The sequence below is a fragment of the Zea mays genome, chromosome 1 (genome assembly GCF_902167145.1).
Source record: "Zea mays cultivar B73 chromosome 1, Zm-B73-REFERENCE-NAM-5.0, whole genome shotgun sequence".
Lineage (NCBI taxonomy): Eukaryota > Viridiplantae > Streptophyta > Magnoliopsida > Poales > Poaceae > Zea > Zea mays.
Genome location: NC_050096.1, coordinates 290,140,986 through 290,162,665, shown reverse-complemented (window position 1 = coordinate 290,162,665; position 21,680 = coordinate 290,140,986). Strand labels below are relative to the sequence as shown.

Below are 21,680 nucleotides of genomic sequence, written 5' to 3'. Positions count from 1 at the left end.
GTTTTTGAAAACACGAGGCTACACGATTACCTCTCATACATGCAGGGTTCTAGCCAAAGTGAAGAAAAACTTCACTACCCAATGCATGCAGAGGACTGGGCATAACTAACTCAGATCTGGCAGCTTCTCTTCTGGCAAGGCTGACGCACAACTTCAATCTGAGATATCTCCTGGATGGGTCAACAGGGAGCTGATGTTGATGACTTCTTCTGGCGGCGACTGAGATGGCAGGACAGGGTCGAACTCTTCTTCAAGCAGTACTGGCTCTTGTAGCTCCTCAGAGGGCGGCAGTGCTGGTGGGGTGCTTGCAGCTTCTTCTTTGATCTCACGGGACGGTGCTGGAATCTTCTTCATGGTGAGGGGCTCAAACAACTCTGGCGGGGATCTTGGGAGGATTCAGGGTGCTCTTGCTTATCCATAACCTTAGGGGAGACTAGAATTCCTTCCAAGACTATGGCTCCTTCCGGGAGTTCCCAAGCCTTCTTCTCTCCTCTGATAGAGACCGGGTGACCTTCAAGAATCTGGGGATCTTCGGCTCTCATGGGTTGAACAGGGTTGGATGGAGCGGGCTCTTGGATCCGCAGGGCTCTACGTTGGTTATGGGTTACCAAGTAGGCCTCCATCAGCTTCTGGACATGCTCATCCTTGGCTTGCTTCAGGGCTTCAACAGCAATGACTTCACGACTTTCTAAGGCAGCTACACGGGCTTGAGCTATGGTGAGATCCACATGGAGCTTACGGTTGAGCTTCTCTGCATCTTCTGCTCGGGCAATCATCTGACGGTGGTGCCGGGCCAAGAAATCATACTGGGCATCCAGGGTGAGCAGGTATGCAGTGAGGTACACGACTGTGGGGTCATCCTCAAGCAGCTGCTGCTCTTCCAATGCACGCATCCTGGCCATCCAAACTGGACGGTCTCTCTGAAAGGGCGGAAAGAATCTGAGCGGGGTGTCGGCCACTTCTTCTTCATAGATCCGACACAGGGCCCTCAATGCCTTGCGAGCGACGACTTGGCAGGTGTCTTTGAATCTATGCCCAGCAGTAGTGACACTCCATTCCACATGGTGCGGACTGGATCCAATGTATACAGTCACGACACACTTCTCTGTGCCATGCTCGATGAATTCACGACCATCATACTCTGGCTGGCTCCTGATTCCGAGGCGGACTGTGCATGCTCTCAGCAACTTGGGGAAACCATCTTCATTCTGGCAGAAGCTGGTTTGGCACTGATCCTCCATCTGACTTCTGAGAGAACGAAAGGGGGAAAACATTTTTGAAATGAAGGGATGAGAGCAAGAATTTTTTTTAAGAAAATAGTTTGGACTCAAAAACTTTTGATCAGGCTAATGGTTACGTCCTGTGGCCAACCTAACAGCTCTTATACCACCTGAAGCGTCCCGATCCTCTGGGACTCAAATGTGATACAATTACTAGTCCCAGGAGGCTAGTAAACACATTTATACATCAGATGATTCCAGATCTGCTTAAATGAGACAAACCTATAAAGGTGGCGAACAACTTTAAGAGTTGGTCCACAACTCGGGACATATCATCAGAGTGGGGCTGAAGCAGCCCGATATACGCAGTGAAGCAATTCAGCGGTCCAACAGCCACAGGCAAGGTTGGGAACAGTCGTAACTCTTACTCGATCTCCTTTTTCTGAAAACAACAAATAAGCAAGGGTGAGTACAAACGTACTCAGCAGCCCACCTTCACCCGCGGAATGGGGAAATCAGATATAATGCATGGAATATGTGGAGCTCAGGATATTTTGCAGAAACAGCAATATTTTATGCAGAGTTGTTTTGAAAAACATTTTGTATTTTTGCAAAACGCATCCTCTCCAAAAGGAGCAGGAAGTTTTTCAGTATTAGAACAAAATCCCCTGGACTAAACCATCCAGGTATCTCAGCAGTTTCCCACTGGTTTTCCTTTTCAAAAACAGCTACTGGACTTCCCGTCCACCATAGCTCACGGCTCAACCGCCGAACCTTTTTAGAAACCACTTTTCTCAAAAGCGTCTCTTTTTTTGGAAAACAAAACATTAATTGCCATACCATACCAGACTCGTCCATTCCTGTGGACACAGACTATTCGAATAGGTTTGAACTCTGCGCAGAGGGGTACACTTAACCCACTAGTTCGGCTCTGCGATCCCATGATCAATGAGATCTGAATCCGAATCTCTTTCTTTCCTTGCACGTCCTAACCTTAACGGTTATCCGGAAGGAGTCAGGCCACCACCATGTCCAAACCGGACAAAACTTTCCCCCTCCTTATCCTCCCGGTGCTCCCCAGCCTTCATAACCCTGGGGTTGGACCGTACGAGTTCAGATTGAGTGACTGCCCACACAGTCTCGAGTGGTTGTACTATTAAAGAGTACAGGTAGTGAAGATGACAAACTGGTCCTTATATGAGGGGACAATCCTTCTGCTCACGCCTAAACCAGCTGAGCCAACACCTTAGGCCCTCCCCTAAACCAGGGAGTCCCTGATTATCCCACTCACAAGGTGATAAGGGTGAAAACCCTTCATCACACACATTTTGAAAAGCATTTTCTTTTGAAAACTCACACCTGTTCTCAAATCATTTGGAACATATATATCAGGGATTGATTGCGGCAAGCGGCTGGGTGGCCATAATGACTTGTCTCAAAATTATATCATGCATAAAATAACAGGCTGAGGGTTGTGGTTGAAAAATCATAGGTAATTTATGCATCAAAGGGATCCAGTGAGCTTGCCGTGCTTATTCGGCGAAGGGGAAAGGGGAGCTCGCGGAACTGGCTTCTAGCTCCACTGCCTGGCGTAGACTTGCAGATCTGGCCTCCACGAGACGGCACGAACGCTCCGATAACTATGCAACATGAACAAGCAAACATACAAACCAACAAGTATAGCAACAAATATTTAGTATAGTGGTCAGAATAGCGATATATGGATGGGTAGAGTCTTGAGTAGAATCTGTGTCATGTGGTGTTGTGATATTACTGGTGGTGGAGCGGAGGTGCTTACCAGGAGGGTGGACTGGAGGCGAAGCGACACTATGCGTGTAGCCGGCAGAGCAGAGTAACTGAGTGGGTGGGGTGTTTGCCTTGGCTGAGGGTGTTGAGTGTGTGTGGAGAGGGAGAGGGTAGCTGGGTGTATTTATAGCTGGGTGTATGTGGTGTAGCACAGTGAAGTTCACTGTTGGTGAGAATAGTGACGAATGAATCATCTGACTTAGTATGAACAGGAGAGTTATAGGCAGAATATGGGACAAGAGTATTTTGGGAGTTTTCTAGAATATGAACCATGCTTAAGAGATGACATGGTTGGATAGGGAATAGTTTGATAAGAATTTAGAAACAAGAATTATTGGAATCTGAGTTTGGAAGCCTGGTTCGAAGGAATCTCAAAGTCAAGCGTGCTCAACTTGGGGAAACCTGGGATGGGTGACCAGATGGGAAGTTCCCACTGGAAGGAAAACCACAGTCACCGGAGTTCGTATGATTGGAACATGGGTCTAGCTGGTCTTAGGTGGACTGGACAGCATGACGGATGAGTAGTTGAAATTTGGGATGACTAGATGACCGATGAATAGTAACGATGATTAGTAACGATGAATAGTGGCGATGGGAAAGAAATTATAGATATCATCGATGAATAATAACGATGGTGAATAGTAATGATAAATAGTAACGATGCTGAATAGTGTATGTGAATAGTAATGGTGAATAGTAATGGTGAATAGTGATGGTGACTAGTTCGTATGAACGAACGATGAACGATGAATAGGAACTATGAACGAACGGACGAACGATCGAATGATCGGACAAACGAACGATCGGAATTTCGGCAGCATAACGGCAGGAAAAGATTATTTGGACGAACGAACGGACGAACGATCGAATGATCGTACGAACGAACGATCGGAATTTCGGCAGCATAACGGCAGGACAAAGATTATCTGGAAGAACGATGAATAGGGACTATGAACGAACGATGAATAGGGACTATGAACGAACGATGAACGATCGAATGATCGAACGAACGAACGATCGGAATTTCGACAGCATAACGGTAGGAAAAAGATTATTTGGACGAACGAACGGACGAACGATCGAACGATCGGACGAACGGACGAACGAACCATGAACGATCGGACGAACGATCGGACGAACGAACGAACAAACTAAGAACATGGGACGAACGATCGAAGAACGACCGAACGATCCTTGTGCTAGTGTGTGCTTGTGTGGAACATGGAGTGGGTGTGTGTGGGGGAGAGAGAGTTGCCATGAAATGGCTTGGGGTGGGATGAGGGGAGGCCCTTGCCCCTCTATTTATAGCCATGGTGGGGGGATTAGGGGGAGGGATGAGAGGATTAGGGGGAGGATGAGAGGATTAGTGGGAGATTAGCATGTATTTGCCTTGTATAAGTGGGATTAGCTTGTAGAGCTCACCGTATGACACTGGAGGCATACGTATACGTATGAGCATGAGGAAAGTTATGAAGGAAATATTTGTGGGGGCTTGAAAAATGATTCTGAAGGTATTTCTTAGGAAGAAAATACCTGGAGATACATCGGTGGAATATTTGGGCAGTATTTCTGGAAAGAAATCAAAGGGGGTTACTGGGGAAATATCTGAGCAGTATTTCTGAAAAGAATTTGAGGGGGATCACTGGGGAAATATTTGTAGGATATTTTGAGGAGGATTTTAGAGAGAATATAGACCACTATACTTTATTTGTTGATATCAACTCGCAAACAAACATTTTGAAATGAAATTTGAAATTCATTTTGAATTTAGAGCAAGTTTGAGAAAGTTTTAGGATTTGAATTTTTGGGATGCTACACAATTCCTTTAAGCCTAGTAAACTATTACCTGAAGAATTTCTCAGCCTCTTCTATATTTGACCACATGTAGAGCAAAGCAGATTTCCGTTCGTTCTCACTGAATTCATATGCCACTGGTGGACCAATAGCCTTGCTGTTCCATTGAAATATGCTAATGTGACTGCACGGATGCACCGTTTCATCTTCATGGTACCTCTTCGTATGGGCAAATACATTGTGGTCTTCAGTCAAGTAACCACTCGTGAGGAAAGCTATCTCCTTAAATTTGAACTCCTCTGCTATACAACCTTCAACCTTTGCCTTGTTACCCACCATTGATTTCAGTTTTTTCAACATTCTTTCTATGGGATACATGCACCTATAACACACTAGCCCACCTACCTTTGCTTCATATGGGAGATGGATAAGAAGATGCTGCATAGGATTGAAGAACGCAGGCGGGAATATTTTCTCCAGCTTGCAAAGAAGCACCGGTGCCGATTCCTCTAGTTTCTGCATCATCTCCTTTAAAATTTCTTTAGCACAAAGCTGCCTATAGAAATAGCTAAGTTCAGCTATCGCTTTCCACACTTCCTCGTTAATGTAACCACGCAACATTACTGGGATCAGCCTTTCCATCATTATATGGTAATCATGACTCTTCAACCCATTGATCTTCATTGTTTTCAAGTTCACAGATCTTCTGAACCCCGCACCATAACCATCGGGAATTTTAAATCTTTCATCCACTTCATCACTTCTTTTCGTTCATTGGGTCTCAAGGCAAATTCATCACGAGGCTTGCCTCCATTTTCTCTGAGCATGAGAGTTGGGCGGTTACATATGTTACCTAAGTCCACTTGGGCCTTGAAATTGTCTTTTGTTTTATCTGGGAAATCCATGACGGTGTTAAATAGTGCTTCACACATGTTACGCTCTTAGTGCATTACATCGATGTTGTGCGGGAGCTGCAATGCCCTCATGTAAGGGAGCTCCCAAAGGACACATTTGTGAGTCCAGTTATGGGTCTTCCCAAAACCTGCAAACCCATCCCCATCCTCATTTCTCACTAGATTACTCAGCTCCTCAGCAATTTCCCACCCGGTGCGACGCTTCGGGGGTTCCTTCGTGACAATGGTGTCCTTCCTGAACTCGTGTGCCTGGAGCCTGAAGGGGTGGTTCAAAGGAAGAAAACACCTATGACAATCGAAGTAACAGAACTTCCCACCCTTATCGAGCCAGAAATAATCTGTTTCTTTTCCACAAATAGGACAGCCTAGCCTTCCACTGACTCTCCACCCAGCAAAGATCCCATACGCTAGATAATCATGTATGGACCACAAATATGTTGCCCGAAGTTTGAATTTTTGCTTCATGAAGCTGTCATACGCCTCCACTCCTTCCCAAAGCTCTTTCAACTCCTCAATCAATGGCTCAAGCATAACATTGAGGTTTACGCCGGGATGATCCTTCCTAGGTATGATGAGAGTTAAGAACATAAACTCATCTTTCATGCAATCTTCAAGTGGAAGGTTGTACGGTATGGCAAAGACAGGCCAACATGAGTAAGACACTGCGGTCATACTGAAAGGCGTGAAACCATCTGTCGCCAGCCCAATACTACTAGCCACCTCATGCGGCTCGCAATTCTACTAGCCAAGAACAGACGTTTCAGTCTTGGAGTGAGACGCATCCAGCGAAGCTGCTTATGTGCCCTCTTTGTTGTCACCTTCTCCCCTTCTTCGTTTACCACCTCTATGTACCTCGACAGGCCACATTTCAAGCATTTCTCTAGTTTCGCACGATCGCGCCAATATATCATGCAGTTGGACGGGCATATATCGATCTTCTCATATGGCATTCCCAAAGCCTTTAGCAGCTTCTTTGACCGGTAAATGTCTTTAGGCATCTTATGATCGGCAGGAAGGACATCACTAAACAAGTCCAAAATCGCCTTATAACATTTGGCTGAGCAACCAAACTTTGACTTTATGCCCATTAGACGGGTCACGAACTGCAGGATGGTAACCGTTGTGTGTCCGTGCAGAGGCATTTCTAAGTCTTGGAGGAGTTTGAACAACTCTTCAACCTCTTTTGTAGGCGGATCATCAGGATTGTTGACAAACTCTGCCTGCATATCTTCTAACATATGATCCAACCGATCAACGTTTTCACCGTCATCCACCTCCATCTGTGCTGATACTATACTCCGTGACTCGCCATGCTTATCCCAAACCTTATAACCTTGAACATACCCATGACTGCAAAGGTGTAGTGCCACAGTTCTCTTGTCATGTGAATGGATGTTCCCACATTTGGTGCATGGGCACCTAATCACAGCGTGGGTTGACTCTCCACGAGCGTTCTCTAAAAACTTTTATGTCTTCTGAAACCATTCCTTTGTGTGACATCTGCCCTTCTTCCAACCAACATACATCCACTCACGGTCATCTTCCATGTTTGTGGACCAGGATGGCTCAGTTTTGCTGTTGTGTAAACCACCAACCAAAAATTCAGCATATAAGAGCGATGCACGTGGCTTAGGTGATAACCCTACTATAGGAAAGGCCATAAACCCACTCGAGAATGGAGGCGGCCGCATGCGGCTCGTGACGTGTGAAGGTCAATGGGTGACGCCTAAGAGGGGGGGGTGAATTAGGACTTCTAAAACTTTTACTAAACTTGGCCACAATTAAATCCCTAGAGCAAAACCTATGCAAGAATCAAAACTAGAATGTGCAAACTAGGTTTTGTCTAAGTGTTGCTATCTCTACTGCAAAGGCTAAGTTTCAATCTACACTAAATAAGTATGACAACAAGATTGAAACTTAAATGCTTAATATAAATGCGGAATGTAAAGAGCTAAGTAGAGAAGCAAACTCTCGTGGATGACGCCGGTATTTTTACCGAGGTATCCGGAACCGCGCAAGGTCCCGACTAATCCTCGTTGGTGCCCCTACGCAAAGGGAAGCCCACGCGAGGGCCAAGCACCTCGGTCGAGTAACTCCGTAGAGAGCCGCGGGCCTTCTCCACGCGCAAGTGGTGCTCCGCTTCCAGCTCCTCTCGGACGCTCCCCGCCGTCTCCACTATCGAGCTTCCGGCCGAAACGCCGCAGGCCTCGTTCCCTCCGGTACACGGTGGCGGCCGTGACACAAACACGGTTGTCACGGTCTCGCAAGACTCTCGCCCCACTCGGTACAATTACAACGGCTCGCGCAAGAGCCGAGGGGTTGTGAGGTTTATCTAAACTCACTCAACTAACTAGGATTCACCTAGAGCAAGCGCTAAAGCGGTCTAACTAACCTAAGCACTTCGCAAAGCACCTATGCTAATCACCGAGTGATTCTATTAAGCACTTGGGTGTTTGAGCACTTGGAAATATGCACTATGTGTATTGGAATGTTGCTTGGGCTCTCACACTTGAGAATGGCCGGTTGGGGTGTTATTTATAGCCTCCACACCCTCAACTAGTCGTTGGACAGAAAGCAGCAGCTTTCTGTCGTCGGGTGCACCGGACAGTCCGGTGCACCACCGGACACTGAACAGTAGATGTCCGGTGCGCCTATGTCAGCCGACCGTTGGCGTCTGTAGCAGTCGACCGTTGGATCCGACCGTTGGATTCGACCGTTGCCGTCTGCCCGTTGGCACACCGGACAGTCCGGTGCACACCGGACAGTCCGGTGCTACAGCCCGAGAGCGCCTACCTGCGGCCTCTCTGCGCAGACCGTCCGGTTGTCCCACCGGACAGTCCGGTGCACACCGGACAGGTACTGTGCACTGTCCGGTGCGCCACCAGGCGCTGGCTGACAGCCCTCTTCTCAGGTTTCTTTGCTGATTTCTATGGGCTTCTTTTGTTCTTGAGTCTTGGACTTCTATGCATCTTTTTATGTCTTCATTTGAGGTGTTGCATCCTTATTGCCTTGGTCCAATCCTCTTCGCATCCTGTGAACTACAAACACAAACACTAGAAACCTTATTAGTTCACGGATTGTGTTGTTCATCAAACACCAAAACTCAATTAGCCAAAAGGCCCGGGGTCCATTTTCCTTACAATCTCCCCCTTTTTGGTGATTGATGACAACACAACCAAAGCAAGCAAATAATACAAGTATTTGAATTAAAAAGTGCAATCTACTTGCTAGAATGCATGATTGTCCCCACAATGTGACATTATGGACTTAAGCCTCCCCCTAACTCCATAATTCACTTACTTCCTATTTTTGGACCAAATAACCAAAACCACTTGAAAAGTCATTTGTAGATATAAAATTTTAAATTGGTGGTGTTTGGTGTTTGATATAGTTTTCATTGCTTTGGCCCCTAAACTTCTCCCCCTTTGGCATCAACCACCGAAAAGGAAGACATTAAAAGCATGTAGGAAGTAAATAAAAGCTTGCCCTCAACAAATGATATCACTAGAAGTATATTAAATTAAGCCATGAATGATACCACTTGTAGATCATGAAAGATACCATGAGTAGGAGTTCCTCAAAAGATTATTTCTCCTAAATGAGTATTTTCCTTTGGAAAGAGTTTTTCTCCCCCTTTAGAGATGAAGAAATACTCCCCCTGACAGAGATCCTCTACTTAGGAAAAAGCATGTGAAAATTAGAGGTGCAAGACATGATTTGAAAAGACTAACTTCCCTTATGCATAGGTAACAGAATATGAGTTAGCTGCTTATGCATTTTTAGCAACATGGAAGCATATGATATGAAATATAGTCTAATCAAATATTGGAGAAGAATTGTAAATGATACTGAATGTAGTCTCAAAAGATACCAATTGAAGATCAATGGCGAGCTTGAGAGACATGAGAGTTCTTGGAGATTTTGCAGTGGAAGATTGTTGTCTTTCTCCGGGGACTTCATTTTCCTTACAATGAGACTATCACATGAAATAGACTTGAAAAGGTGTTAGTCTCAAAGTGTTAGATTATAGAGTAACCTCCCCCTAAAGGTGTGCATACAAGTTTTGAATACTTGTAGGAGACATGCACTCTGATTTGATATCAAGAGGGGCAAATTATCCATAATCCAAATTTTGGCACATATAAGTTAAATGATACACTTTGTAGAAATCAAAATTTTCAATTGATGCATCATTTACTATGGAGTGATATAAAAGCTATGTGCCGTGCTTTAACTAAACATTTTAAGCCATGTAGGTTTGCTTAAGTATATGAATTTAAAAACTAGCAATCCTACCATATGATTTACCTAGTATGCATGATTTTGAACAAAAGTACATAACAAATGTAATACTAGGCAAGAAAGATAAACTAGATAAAAGATAAATAGATACGCATATCTAAAAACGAGGAATACACTAAAACTAGTTACCTTAGTCATGGGTGGGAAATTTGGGTCTAAAATTTTCACTAACCCACTTGGCAATAAACTTGATCCAATATGATGTATCCCATGATATACATCCCAATTTAGCCAAGTCTCCAAATTTCCCGTTGACCTTTGGTTCACTCACTTCCCTTTCGGGATCCAAACCTTCTTGGTGCTTTGCATGGATGAAATTATCTCTTTTGGCACCCAGATGCGTTTGGCCCCCTTTCCTTTGTTGGCTTGCTTGTTGGCCTTGATTGCTATCACCTTTCCATTCTTTTTCTTCTTGATCAAATATGGTGTAGCGTCCTTTTTGTTCACCTTTTTGATGTAGGTGCTGGAGATTTTGCTTGATGGCTTTTGCTTGAGCTTTTGCCTTTGTTTATCCCCGGTCATCGCCTTGCATTGGAAAGACTTGTGGCCTTCCTTGTGGCATAGCCTACAAATCACAGTTTCTCCCTCCATAGGCTTGTTCACTCCCGCAGTGGTGTTATCCTGTGGAGGTTGGATTTGTTTGGCTTTGCCTTTCTTGTCATACAAAGCCTTGCCAAGGCGAGCCACTTCTTGCTTTAATTGTTCATTTTCCTTTGCAACCTCATCCGTACATGTCTCTATAACAATATTCTCAACAGCGACTTGGTTGCAGGTGTTAGAATCATCAATTAAATCAAAGCAGGAAGTAGAAGCATCTTTCTTAATTATTTCAGATATTTCAACTAAAGATGCTGCTGGGGTGCTACCAATGCTTTCTAGCTTAGTAGTTAGCTCATTATTGTGTATGCTAAGAATTTCCATTTTCTCTAGCAAATTTTCAATAGCTTCTTGGGAGCTAGCTAACTTAGCCTTAAGTTTTTCATTCTTTTTAATAAGGCTATCATCGGTAGCAGTGGATGGAGCACTAGATTCTAACAGCTCAATTTTAGTTGATAGCTCACTATTTAAGTTTGCAAAAGTTTCAAATTTTTCTAGCAAACCTTTGTAATCATTTTGAGAGCTAACTAACTTATTTTTCAAATTTTTAAGTTGAGCTTTTTGCTTAGTGCAAACATCCTGAAAAAATTCTACGGCTTCTGCAAGCTCATCTAGAGAGGCCTTTCCCTCACCTTCATCATCACTACTACTTTCATCACTAGAGGATGGAATGCTTTTGTTACCTCTTGCCATAAGGCATTTGTGTGATGTCCGTGATGATCGTGACGAGGACCGGTGGCTGCGCGTCCTTGGAGATTCATCTTCACTTGAAGAGTCATCCCAAGTTCTAACACTTGTGAGCGCCTTGCCTTTGCTCCTCTCCTTTTTGGGTTTGGCCATATTTGGACAGTTGTCCCTGAAGTGGCCCTTCTCCCCACATGCGAAGCATCCTCTCTTCCTTTGCTTTTTCCTGTCAATGTTAAAGAGAAGATCCTCGACCTGCAGGGGCACACCCATTAGATTAATCTTGCGGATCATCCTCATTACCTTTCCGACGCGTCGGATTGTTTCTTCGTCCTCGGAGGATGATGTGCATGGTTGATTATCTTCATCATCACTTTCTTCTTCTTCTTCCTCTTCTTCGCTTGAGGAACTTGGAGTGGGAGCCTTCTTTTTGCCCTTCCTTTCATCACATGCAAAAGCATATGGCTTTGAGGAAGTTGGCTCCTCTCCCCGACTCATTTTTCGCGACATCTCAAAGGCCGCGATTTTCCCAATCACAATGGTCGGGGTCATGTTGCTCAAGTCCTCCATGTTGTGAAGGATGGTGATGATGCTCCCATATTTTTGTTGTGGTAGCAGGGAGATAATCTTCCTCACAATGTCCGCATCACCTAGCTTATTAATGCCAATAGAGTTGAGCTCATTGATTATTAGATTCAAACGAGAATACGTGTCTCTAACAAGCTCATCATCTTTCATAGCAAAAGAATTATACTCATTTAAGACTAGGCAATGTTTTTGCTCACGGACATTGGATGTGCCGTCATGGAGCTCATGCAATTTTAGCCAAATCTCATTAGCAGTTTTCAGAGTAAATACTTGATTGAAAATATCCATGCTGAGAGATTCATACAAGCAATTTTTGGCTCTAGCATTTAAATGGATTTCTTTTTCCTCACTCGTGGTGGGTTTCTCGGGATTCTTGAGGGGTTTCATCCCGTCACGAGTGACTCTCCAAACACCTAGATCAACGGCCTCTAGGTAGCAAGCCATTCTAGCACTATAATATGGGAAATTAGTGCCGTCGAAGTGTGGTGGCCTATGGGTATCCATCCCTTCCTCTAAAAAGCGTCGGCTCTTTTAGCGGTGAAGCTAAAACGTTTCAAATGAGCCAAACCGGCTCTGATACCAATTGAAGGTCAATGGGTGACGCCTAAGAGGGGGGGGTGAATTAGGACTTCTAAAACTTTTACTAAACTTGGCCACAATTAAATCCCTAGAGCAAAACCTATGCAAGAATCAAAACTAGAATGTGCAAACTAGGTTTTGTCTAAGTGTTGCTATCTCTACTGCAAAGGCTAAGTTTCAATCTACACTAAATAAGTATGACAACAAGATTGAAACTTAAATGCTTAATATAAATGCGGAATGTAAAGAGCTAAGTAGAGAAGCAAACTCTCGTGGATGACGCCGGTATTTTTACCGAGGTATCCGGAACCGCGCAAGGTCCCGACTAATCCTCGTTGGTGCCCCTACGCAAAGGGAAGCCCACGCGAGGGCCAAGCACCTCGGTCGAGTAACTCCGTAGAGAGCCGCGGGCCTTCTCCACGCGCAAGTGGTGCTCCGCTTCCAGCTCCTCTCGGACGCTCCCCGCCGTCTCCACTATCGAGCTTCCGGCCGAAACGCCGCGGGCCTCGTTCCCTCCGGTACACGGTGGCGGCCGTGACACAAACACGGTTGTCACGGTCTCGCAAGACTCTCGCCCCACTCGGTACAATTACAACGGCTCGCGCAAGAGCCGAGGGGTTGTGAGGTTTATCTAAACTCACTCAACTAACTAGGATTCACCTAGAGCAAGCGCTAAAGCGGTCTAACTAACCTAAGCACTTCGCAAAGCACCTATGCTAATCACCGAGTGATTCTATTAAGCACTTGGGTGTTTGAGCACTTGGAAATATGCACTATGTGTATTGGAATGTTGCTTGGGCTCTCACACTTGAGAATGGCCGGTTGGGGTGTTATTTATAGCCTCCACACCCTCAACTAGCCGTTGCACAGAAAGCAGCAGCTTTCTGTCGTCGGGTGCACCGGACAGTCCGGTGCACCACCGGACACTGAACAGTAGATGTCCGGTGCGCCTATGTCAGCCGACCGTTGGCGTCTGTAGCAGTCGACCGTTGGATCCGACCGTTGGATTCGACCGTTGCCGTCTGCCCGTTGGCACACCGGACAGTCCGGTGCACACCGGACAGTCCGGTGCTACAGCCCGAGAGCGCCTACCTGCGGCCTCTCTGCGCAGACCGTCCGGTTGTCCCACCGGACAGTCCGGTGCACACCGGACAGGTACTGTGCACTGTCCGGTGCGCCACCAGGCGCTGGCTGACAGCCCTCTTCTCAGGTTTCTTTGCTGATTTCTATGGGCTTCTTTTGTTCTTGAGTCTTGGACTTCTATGCATCTTTTTATGTCTTCATTTGAGGTGTTGCATCCTCATTGCCTTGGTCCAATCCTCTTCGCATCCTGTGAACTACAAACACAAACACTAGAAACCTTATTAGTTCACGGATTGTGTTGTTCATCAAACACCAAAACTCAATTAGCCAAAAGGCCCGGGGTCCATTTTCCTTACAACGTGCCCGATGGTCCGAACGAAATTTCGGCAGCATAACCCCGCTGTTCTCCGAACACACGCCTATCATGGTGCAACGGAGAACAACTGGGTTATGCTGCCGAAATCTCGTTCGGACCATCGTACACGTGCACGAATCACATGCGGCCACACCCATTCTCTGGCTGTCCAAATACGTGGACAATCCCGGAACCACGCACATCACAAGTAATCCTGTGTTTGGACCGAATGAAACTATACAATCTATGCATCCATAGATTGTCCAGGTGCATTAGGCCCAAACATAGGAATAAATGTGATGTGCGTGCTTCCGGAACAGGTGACGCCTAGGGTTAACTACTGGTCTGCGCACTTAACCCTAAAACTCTAGGAAAATAATGGTAAAAATAAAGTAAAGTGCATAAACAAATAAATAGTGTATCGTTATGAATTAAAACATTTCAATTATCATCAACTTAAGTAAAACATGTAGCAACAATAAAAACAAAGTAGTGCCATTCATACATTTCAATTATCATCAACTTAAGTAAAACATGTAGCAACAATATCATACTAATCACATGCAACCAATCGCCTCATCCCTAATCATACTAATCAAACTACCACAACGTAGTTAACTCCCATCGGCTTAATCAATGCAACCAACCAACCGACGGGAATAAGCATATTTTCGATATAAATATACCGCGTGCGCCCATATACTTACTTTGCACTCACGAACTCAACGGCAGCGGTGTGGGGTACGAGATGAAGCCGGGGTGGTCGGGGACGTCGCCGGGGTGGCCGGGGAAGGGGCGCCGCGCCGGGCCGGGCAGTGGCCGCGCGAGGGCCGGACGGGGACGGGCAGGCGGCGCCGGTGGCCGGTCAGGCGGCGCCGGTGGCTGGGGTCGGTGCGGGGCAGGCCGGGGGGGCGGGGAGGGCGCGGCGCCGGTGGCCGGGGTCGACGTGGGGCAGGCCAGGGGCCGGGGAGGGCGCGGCGCGCGGCCGGTGGCCGGGCAGGCGGCGGTTGGCGGGGGAGCGACGAAAGGGAGAGGGAGCGACGAAAGGGAGAGGGGCGAGTGGGCCGCGGGCGCGTATAGCCTGGCCCGCCCTAAACCCCGTCGGCCAATGGACGAGCCGACTGGAGTTATTTAACTCCCGTCGGGCAGTCCGGAGGCCGACGGGAGCTACATTATCTCCCGTCGGCCTGCCCAGAGGCCGACGGGATATATTTTATCTCCCGTCGGCTTCGTTATGGCCGACGGTAGTTAATTAACTCCCGTCGGGAACCCTAAAAACCGACGGGAATTATTTTGGCCGACGGGAGTATTCAGTTTTGCTGTTGTGAGACGAGGGCTAAATCGCTTTTAATTAGGGACTTTTATCACTTTTATCAAATTTATTATATTTTTAGATGTTAAATTAAGATAAATATTATTTTAGTCTACGTTTGTCGTATATTATGATTTTAGTGGTATATTTATCGGTACAATATCTTGGAGAGCTTTTTAAAATTACCTTCAATTTTTATAAAATGGTCCGGGATGATAATTTTATAGAGCTCCGCCGCTGTATACACCAAAGGTTCATGTGCACTGCCCGCGTATGTTCGCCCATAAAAAACCCTACTACTTTCATCATGACTTCGAATGGTAAACATTAGGGATGAAAACGGTCGGAAACGATCGGTAAACGCTAAAATCATTTCCGTTTTCATTTTTTTTATCGGAAACGAAATCGGAAACAGTAATTTCGGAAACGGAAACGATATCGGTATTTCGAAAATATCGGAAACAAAAGTTCGGTACGGAAAATACACCGGTACCGGTCGAAATCTAAACCATAATCGGTAAATATATCAATATAAAAAATCGATATAATAAATCCACAATATAAAAAAATGACATAGATTACAAGTTCACAATTCATAATACATATATAGTGTGTATATATATAGAGTATATTATATTATATTTATTTATTTATATTATATATAGTGTATGTATATAGTATATTTACATATTATATATATATATATATATATATATATATATATATATATATATATATATATATATATATATATATATATATATATATACATGTTCGTTACACACACATGCAAGCAACCGTCGTAGCGGAAAGAGGAGCATGAAGAGGAGCATGCATATCCATGGATGAGAGGGAGCGTGCTGCCTGGCCGGTGGTGGGTCCCTCACGCACGTCATGCAAGACTTAAGTATGGCAGACAGTCACAACGTGCCTTAGTACCACCTTGGAAAATTTGAATGAGCAACACGAGAGGAATGTTATAAAATGAGACCACGTTGTCCAATTGGTGAGGCTTGCCTGCTGTGACCTGTTGGCTTCATGGGCCGACCAATTGGTGCACTAAGGCTTGCCTACTCAGACCTGTTGGCTTCATGGGCCGATGGGCTTTTTTTATTTCGGTAAAATTCCGAGAAAAAAATCGGTAAATTCCGATTAAAATCGGTAACCGAACAAAACGGTCGGTAAAATGACATACCGATTTCGATACCGTTTCTGATAAAAAATTCCGATACCGATTCCGTTTCCGAATAATACCGTTACCGGTGAATTTGATCGAAAAAAATCGAAAACGGTTTTCGGAATTCCGAAAAATTCCGAAACCGTTTTCATCCCTAGTAAACATCGTTAAACCAGGTGTCACAAGTTGCTAGAAATTGAGGGGCAATTGTTTGAGAGTAACCGTGCTGGAGAGTGGGAGAAATAATCGAATGGGGTGGGAGGAAATAAACAGCGTCGCCGCACAGCCACAAGCCAAAAAGAGGCGGCGACCCCACAAAACGTGAGCGCCCTCGCCGACGCGCGCCACGCCGGATGCCCCGGCGCCAATCCGCGGCACCCACCTCACTTCCCCCTTATCCCCCGCCTCGGCCTCACCCACTCGTGCGCCGCGGCCTTATCCCAAAGTTGCATTGCATCCATCGTGCCTGATCTCCCTCCCAATAAGCACGTCTGTTTCTCCCCAGCTCCAAGCCGGACGACGCAGCGTAGCAGCAGAGAGCCAGAGACCAGAGATGGCCGCCCTCGCCGCCGCCTCCACGGCCGCCTTCGCCGCGAAGCCGCGCGCGCGCCTCTCCGTGGCCTGCTCCGCCGCCACCGGCGACAGCAGCAGCGTGTCGCTCGCGTCCTCCGTGAAGACGTTCTCCGCCGCGCTGGCGCTGTCGTCGGTGCTGCTGTCCTCGGCCGCCACCTCCCCTCCGCCCGCGGCCGCCGACATCGCGGGGCTGACCCCGTGCAAGGAGTCCAAGGCGTTCGCGAAGCGCGAGAAGAACTCGATCAAGAAGCTCACCGCGTCGCTGAAGAAGTACGCGCCCGACAGCGCCCCCGCGCTCGCCATCAACGCCACCATCGAGAAGACCAAGCGCCGGTTCGAGAACTACGGCAAGTTCGGGCTGCTGTGCGGCGCCGACGGCCTGCCGCACCTCATCGTCAGCGGCGACCAGCGGCACTGGGGCGAGTTCGTCACCCCGGGCCTGCTCTTCCTCTACATCGCCGGCTGGATCGGGTGGGTCGGCAGGAGCTACCTCATCGCCATCAGCGGCGAGAAGAAGCCCGCCATGAGGGAGATCATCATCGACGTCGAGCTCGCCACCCGCCTCCTCCCCAGGGGGTTCATCTGGCCCGTCGCCGCCTACCGCGAGCTCATCAACGGGGACCTCGTCGTCGACGACAAGGACATCGGCTACTACTAGCTGCGCTTGTTCACCTGCTTGCACTGTGCATATATATTGCTGCTGCCGAGGCAAGACCGGATCCCATGCTGGCTAGCGACTCACAAGCTTCATTTTTTTTACTGCTCTGGTTTTGCATTGATGGTAACCGATCATGGAAGATTTAGTTAATTAATGTGTGCCTTTGTGGTCTTTTGCAGCTGGGCGCTTGGATAGTACGTGGGGAAACATGGATGGCTTTTGGTGTAGGAGCTGCATGCTTTGCTAGGGCTATCTGGTCATGTAGGAAATGGAAGCTCTGCTGTACTTTAAGAAACTTGATGAAACCTTTGTATAACTCAACTGTACCTCTATCTATCCCTTGTGTGTATTTGAGAACGATTTCAGAGCATGTCTGGTTCGGGCGTCTATTAGGGCTTGTTCATTTAGCTCTTAATCCATGTGGATTGAGTCGGATTGAATGGGTTTGAATCACAAACAAGTCAAACTTCTTTTTAATTTTTTCCAATCCCATCCAATCCATGTGTATTGGGAATAACCGAACAAGACCTTAGATGGAGCATAAATTTTTTTCAATCCCATCCAATCCATGTGTATTGGTAAACTAGAGGGAAGCGGCGAGCTGTTACATTATTAGACCTAGAATGACTTTGTTCTGTGTTTATAAGATAGAAGGCCCCATTCTATTCCGTGAGCGAAAAGATTCGATAGTTTTTGGGAGCAGTATGATTCAACATATTAGAAAACTATTTTTTGGAGCCACTCCATTAGATACTTTCCTCAACCAAACACTAATAAAGATAGATTGGAATCATTCCGATCCATCTCGTTGTTGAACCAAACACTATCTTACTAGTATTTGGTTCAGAGCGGTTCCGTTCTACCTTTAGTATTAATTGGTTCAAGAAAGCCTGGAATGGGACGACTCCAATAAAAGAATTGCCTTGTAATATACTTCCCATTCAAAACCTCTTCCTCAGGATCGTTAACAGTGCTTTTATCTTGTTTTCGATGTAACTTCCCACTACCGCCTTCATCCCCTATCCATGTTCCCTAGGGGATCGACGAATGTGGCTAACCTTGCCATCACCCCCATCGAGACAACCATGGTGGTGATGGTCGAATCATCATGAGCGAGCTACCGGAGGAACTGTGATCGTCGCATGAGAAGGAGGATGACTAGAAGGAAGAGCAAGGGGGCGTGTGCCAAACCCTAAACCCTAAACCCTAAACCCTAAACGCGTGTGCCAAATCCGCCACAACTACGATGATGAGGACCACCTGTTGTGCTACCCCATGCGCTAAACCCTAAACCCTAACAAAACAATCATTAGGCTGATAATTAGTACTATCTACAGCAGCATAAGGGGGACCAAGGGTAGGGGGCAGGGTTTACAAAACTGGTAGAAACCACTGGTTTGCTAGACGTTTTACCGAAACCGTCGCCGAGCAGTGTCGGTTAACCACCGGTTTTTTAAAATTCACTCCAAATTTTAATTTTTTGAAAAAAAAATAAAAAAATGAAGAAAAATATGATAAAAACTACATGTTCTAGTGAGTAATCTGGTATACATGATATCTAAATTTAATTTAGTTTAGCCCATTAAAAATAGGAAAACGTATGGACCCGCTAGTAAACCTGTTAATCTGTCGGTTTCTCTTGCAGTGGTAAATCGCGGTTTGATACTGAGAAATCGTGTTGAGTTATATTATTTAGTAATTTTAGTGTATAGATTTGGTTTTTGGGTTTAGGGTTTCAGATTTTTTTATGTGATGACGTCTTGTTAATATCTAGTTATATATTAGTATTGTTATGTGTAGTTATATATGTTAGAATTGTTAATATTTAGTTATATATGTTAGTATTGATAATACTTAGTTATATATGTAGCTGGTAATATTATTTGCTATTAATGTGTTGCATACTTGCATTATTTTTGTCACATTTGTAGGACACATGTCGGATTTATTCTGGCAACGTGAAGGGAAGGTTGGCGCAGGTTTTAAGTGCAAGTATTATAGAGAAACAAAGAGCGGAGGAGTGGTATCCGATTGAAGGAGCAATTCGCACATAGAGGAAAGAATGCAAACATGTTTCGATGTTTTATTGTTTTATATTAATATGTCATTTGTTACAAGAAATATGTTTTTATTCTACTCTTGTTACATGATATCATGTCTTGTTCTTCGTTATATGAGATATGTTGGACCTAGTCTGGGAGCACGGAGAGAAGGTTGGCACATGTTTCAAGTGTAAGTATTTTAGAGAAACGAAGAGTGGAGGGGGTGGTACCCGATTGAAGGAGCATATCGCACATAGACGGAATAGGCACATATTAGGATCCTTCCTATATTAATGAGTAGTATGACTCGAACTGAATACGTGAGTATTGTGAAATATGTTGACATATATGTTGTGGGAGAACTCTAAAAGAACTTGTATTTGAGTATTATGAAGTCTGATGATTGTTTGTTTCATGAGAATTGAAGTTTGTGGTTGCATATATATGTTGTATGTCATTTTGGTGAACATAAGTTGTGTGGATCAATTAGTATTTACTATGCAACGTGAATTGAACAAATTACAAGTGAATCATGTCAAATTTTCCCATTTTTTATGTAAAAACAAAAAAACGATTCAAATGGGCGATTTATTAGCAGTATTGAGTGGTTTCCCGTCGGTTTTCAGCGAAAAACCGTTTTGAATTTGTTTAAATTTGGTTTGGCTAAACCGATCGGTTTTACCAGTTTACCAGTGGGTAGTGGTTTTTTGATCTAAAACGGTTTGGTAATCGTTTAGGGGGACATAACCTACGTACAACGTACATAAGATCTACTTACTAAAGATGACCACCATTAAAATTGTTGGTGTAAAACTACTGACACCTCCAAAGCGTAGTGGGCGACAGAGAGGGGAACTTCTCGTCTTCTCTCAATGTTGTAAGCCTCTTAGCTTCTTACTCACATAGCGTGTGTCGTCTTGGTATAATCAACCTGCTCATGAGTAATAATGCATATCATTATTTACTCAATAGTGGATAGTTCCTCCGTCCATTGATTGCAACATTGCGTTAATTAGTTTGGTACTTTGATTTCATTGGCTTTGAGCTGATGGGGCCCTCCTATTCCTGGTGTTTCTTCTACTCGAGTCGTTGTTTCGCCTTCTCAAGCGAGTCCATCGTCCATATGGTACGACCCGTCTATCAGGCACCTCATAGATACCTTGATGGTTGTCCCGTAGATCGGTCTGAATAGCTATAGGACCCTAGCCGTGAACGTGCTTCCAAGCATCCTGGGAGCCATCCCTCGTGATCCAGTGGGTATCACAGTGCATTCAGTTCCATACTTCCATATCTACAATCAATGTTGACTCTTCATATATTTCATTAGCAAGGAATATGATGGAGAAAATCTTGTATGCTAGAAAGAAAATCAAGAAATTGCACAAGGGCACTTCAGTTATAGAGAAATCATAGCAAATCACTCCCCATGGCTGCTGGTTTGATCCCATTGTTCCACGTACACTTTCCACACCGTTGAGATGAGGCTCCGGTGCGTGGCGACTATTAAGTTGCATGCACCAACCAATTCAACATAAAAGTTTAAGTTGATGAGAGGAAGTGTACAATTCACTTATATTATTATCTAGCACTCCCCGTGACGTCGAGCCTCTTTTGTGTCTCTGGCGTGGAATATAGGAGCGAGCAACAATTATCTTATTAAATTGTGCTAATCAAAATTCAAACTCTAGACCTCAAAAGCTTAATCTGATGGGAGGAGATGGACAATTCACTTATATTATATTCTAACAGCGACGACACCCTTGCTGGGCCCCACAATGCTCGAGGATTAGAGCAGCGTGGCCGGGTCGTTCTACGTGACGCGGTCCCTGCATCACGCGAGGGTTGGGCGGTGGTAGAGATCTCCCTAAGGGTCGTGACGATGGAGCTACGGTTGAAGGGGAGGCAGTCGGGCTCGAGAAGTATGACCCTGAGTCTTGTGACTGCGTGCGAGAGCTTAAGGAGGAGGTCTTGGGTGGTGAAGGCGACGACGAGGCTC

General features: G+C 45.5%; 1 protein-coding gene across 1 annotated transcript; it reads left to right on the top strand.

The window, feature by feature from the left end:
• The first annotated feature begins 16,854 nt into the window (after positions 1-16,854).
• Positions 16,855-18,007, top strand: LOC100282027 (photosystem I reaction center subunit III). Its single transcript, NM_001154940.1, has 2 exons — positions 16,855-17,692; positions 17,822-18,007. Exon 1 carries the CDS (start codon positions 16,965-16,967, stop codon positions 17,640-17,642), a length of 678 nt encoding a protein of 225 aa, NP_001148412.1. The 5' UTR covers positions 16,855-16,964; the 3' UTR covers positions 17,643-17,692; positions 17,822-18,007.
• Positions 18,008-21,680: the final 3,673 nt, after the last annotated feature.

Bases quoted from the DNA above. Each gene is read 5' to 3' on its own strand.
- LOC100282027 (NM_001154940.1), top strand. From the start codon at position 16,965: ATGGCCGCCCTCGCCGCCGCCTCCACGGCCGCCTTCGCCGCGAAGCCG.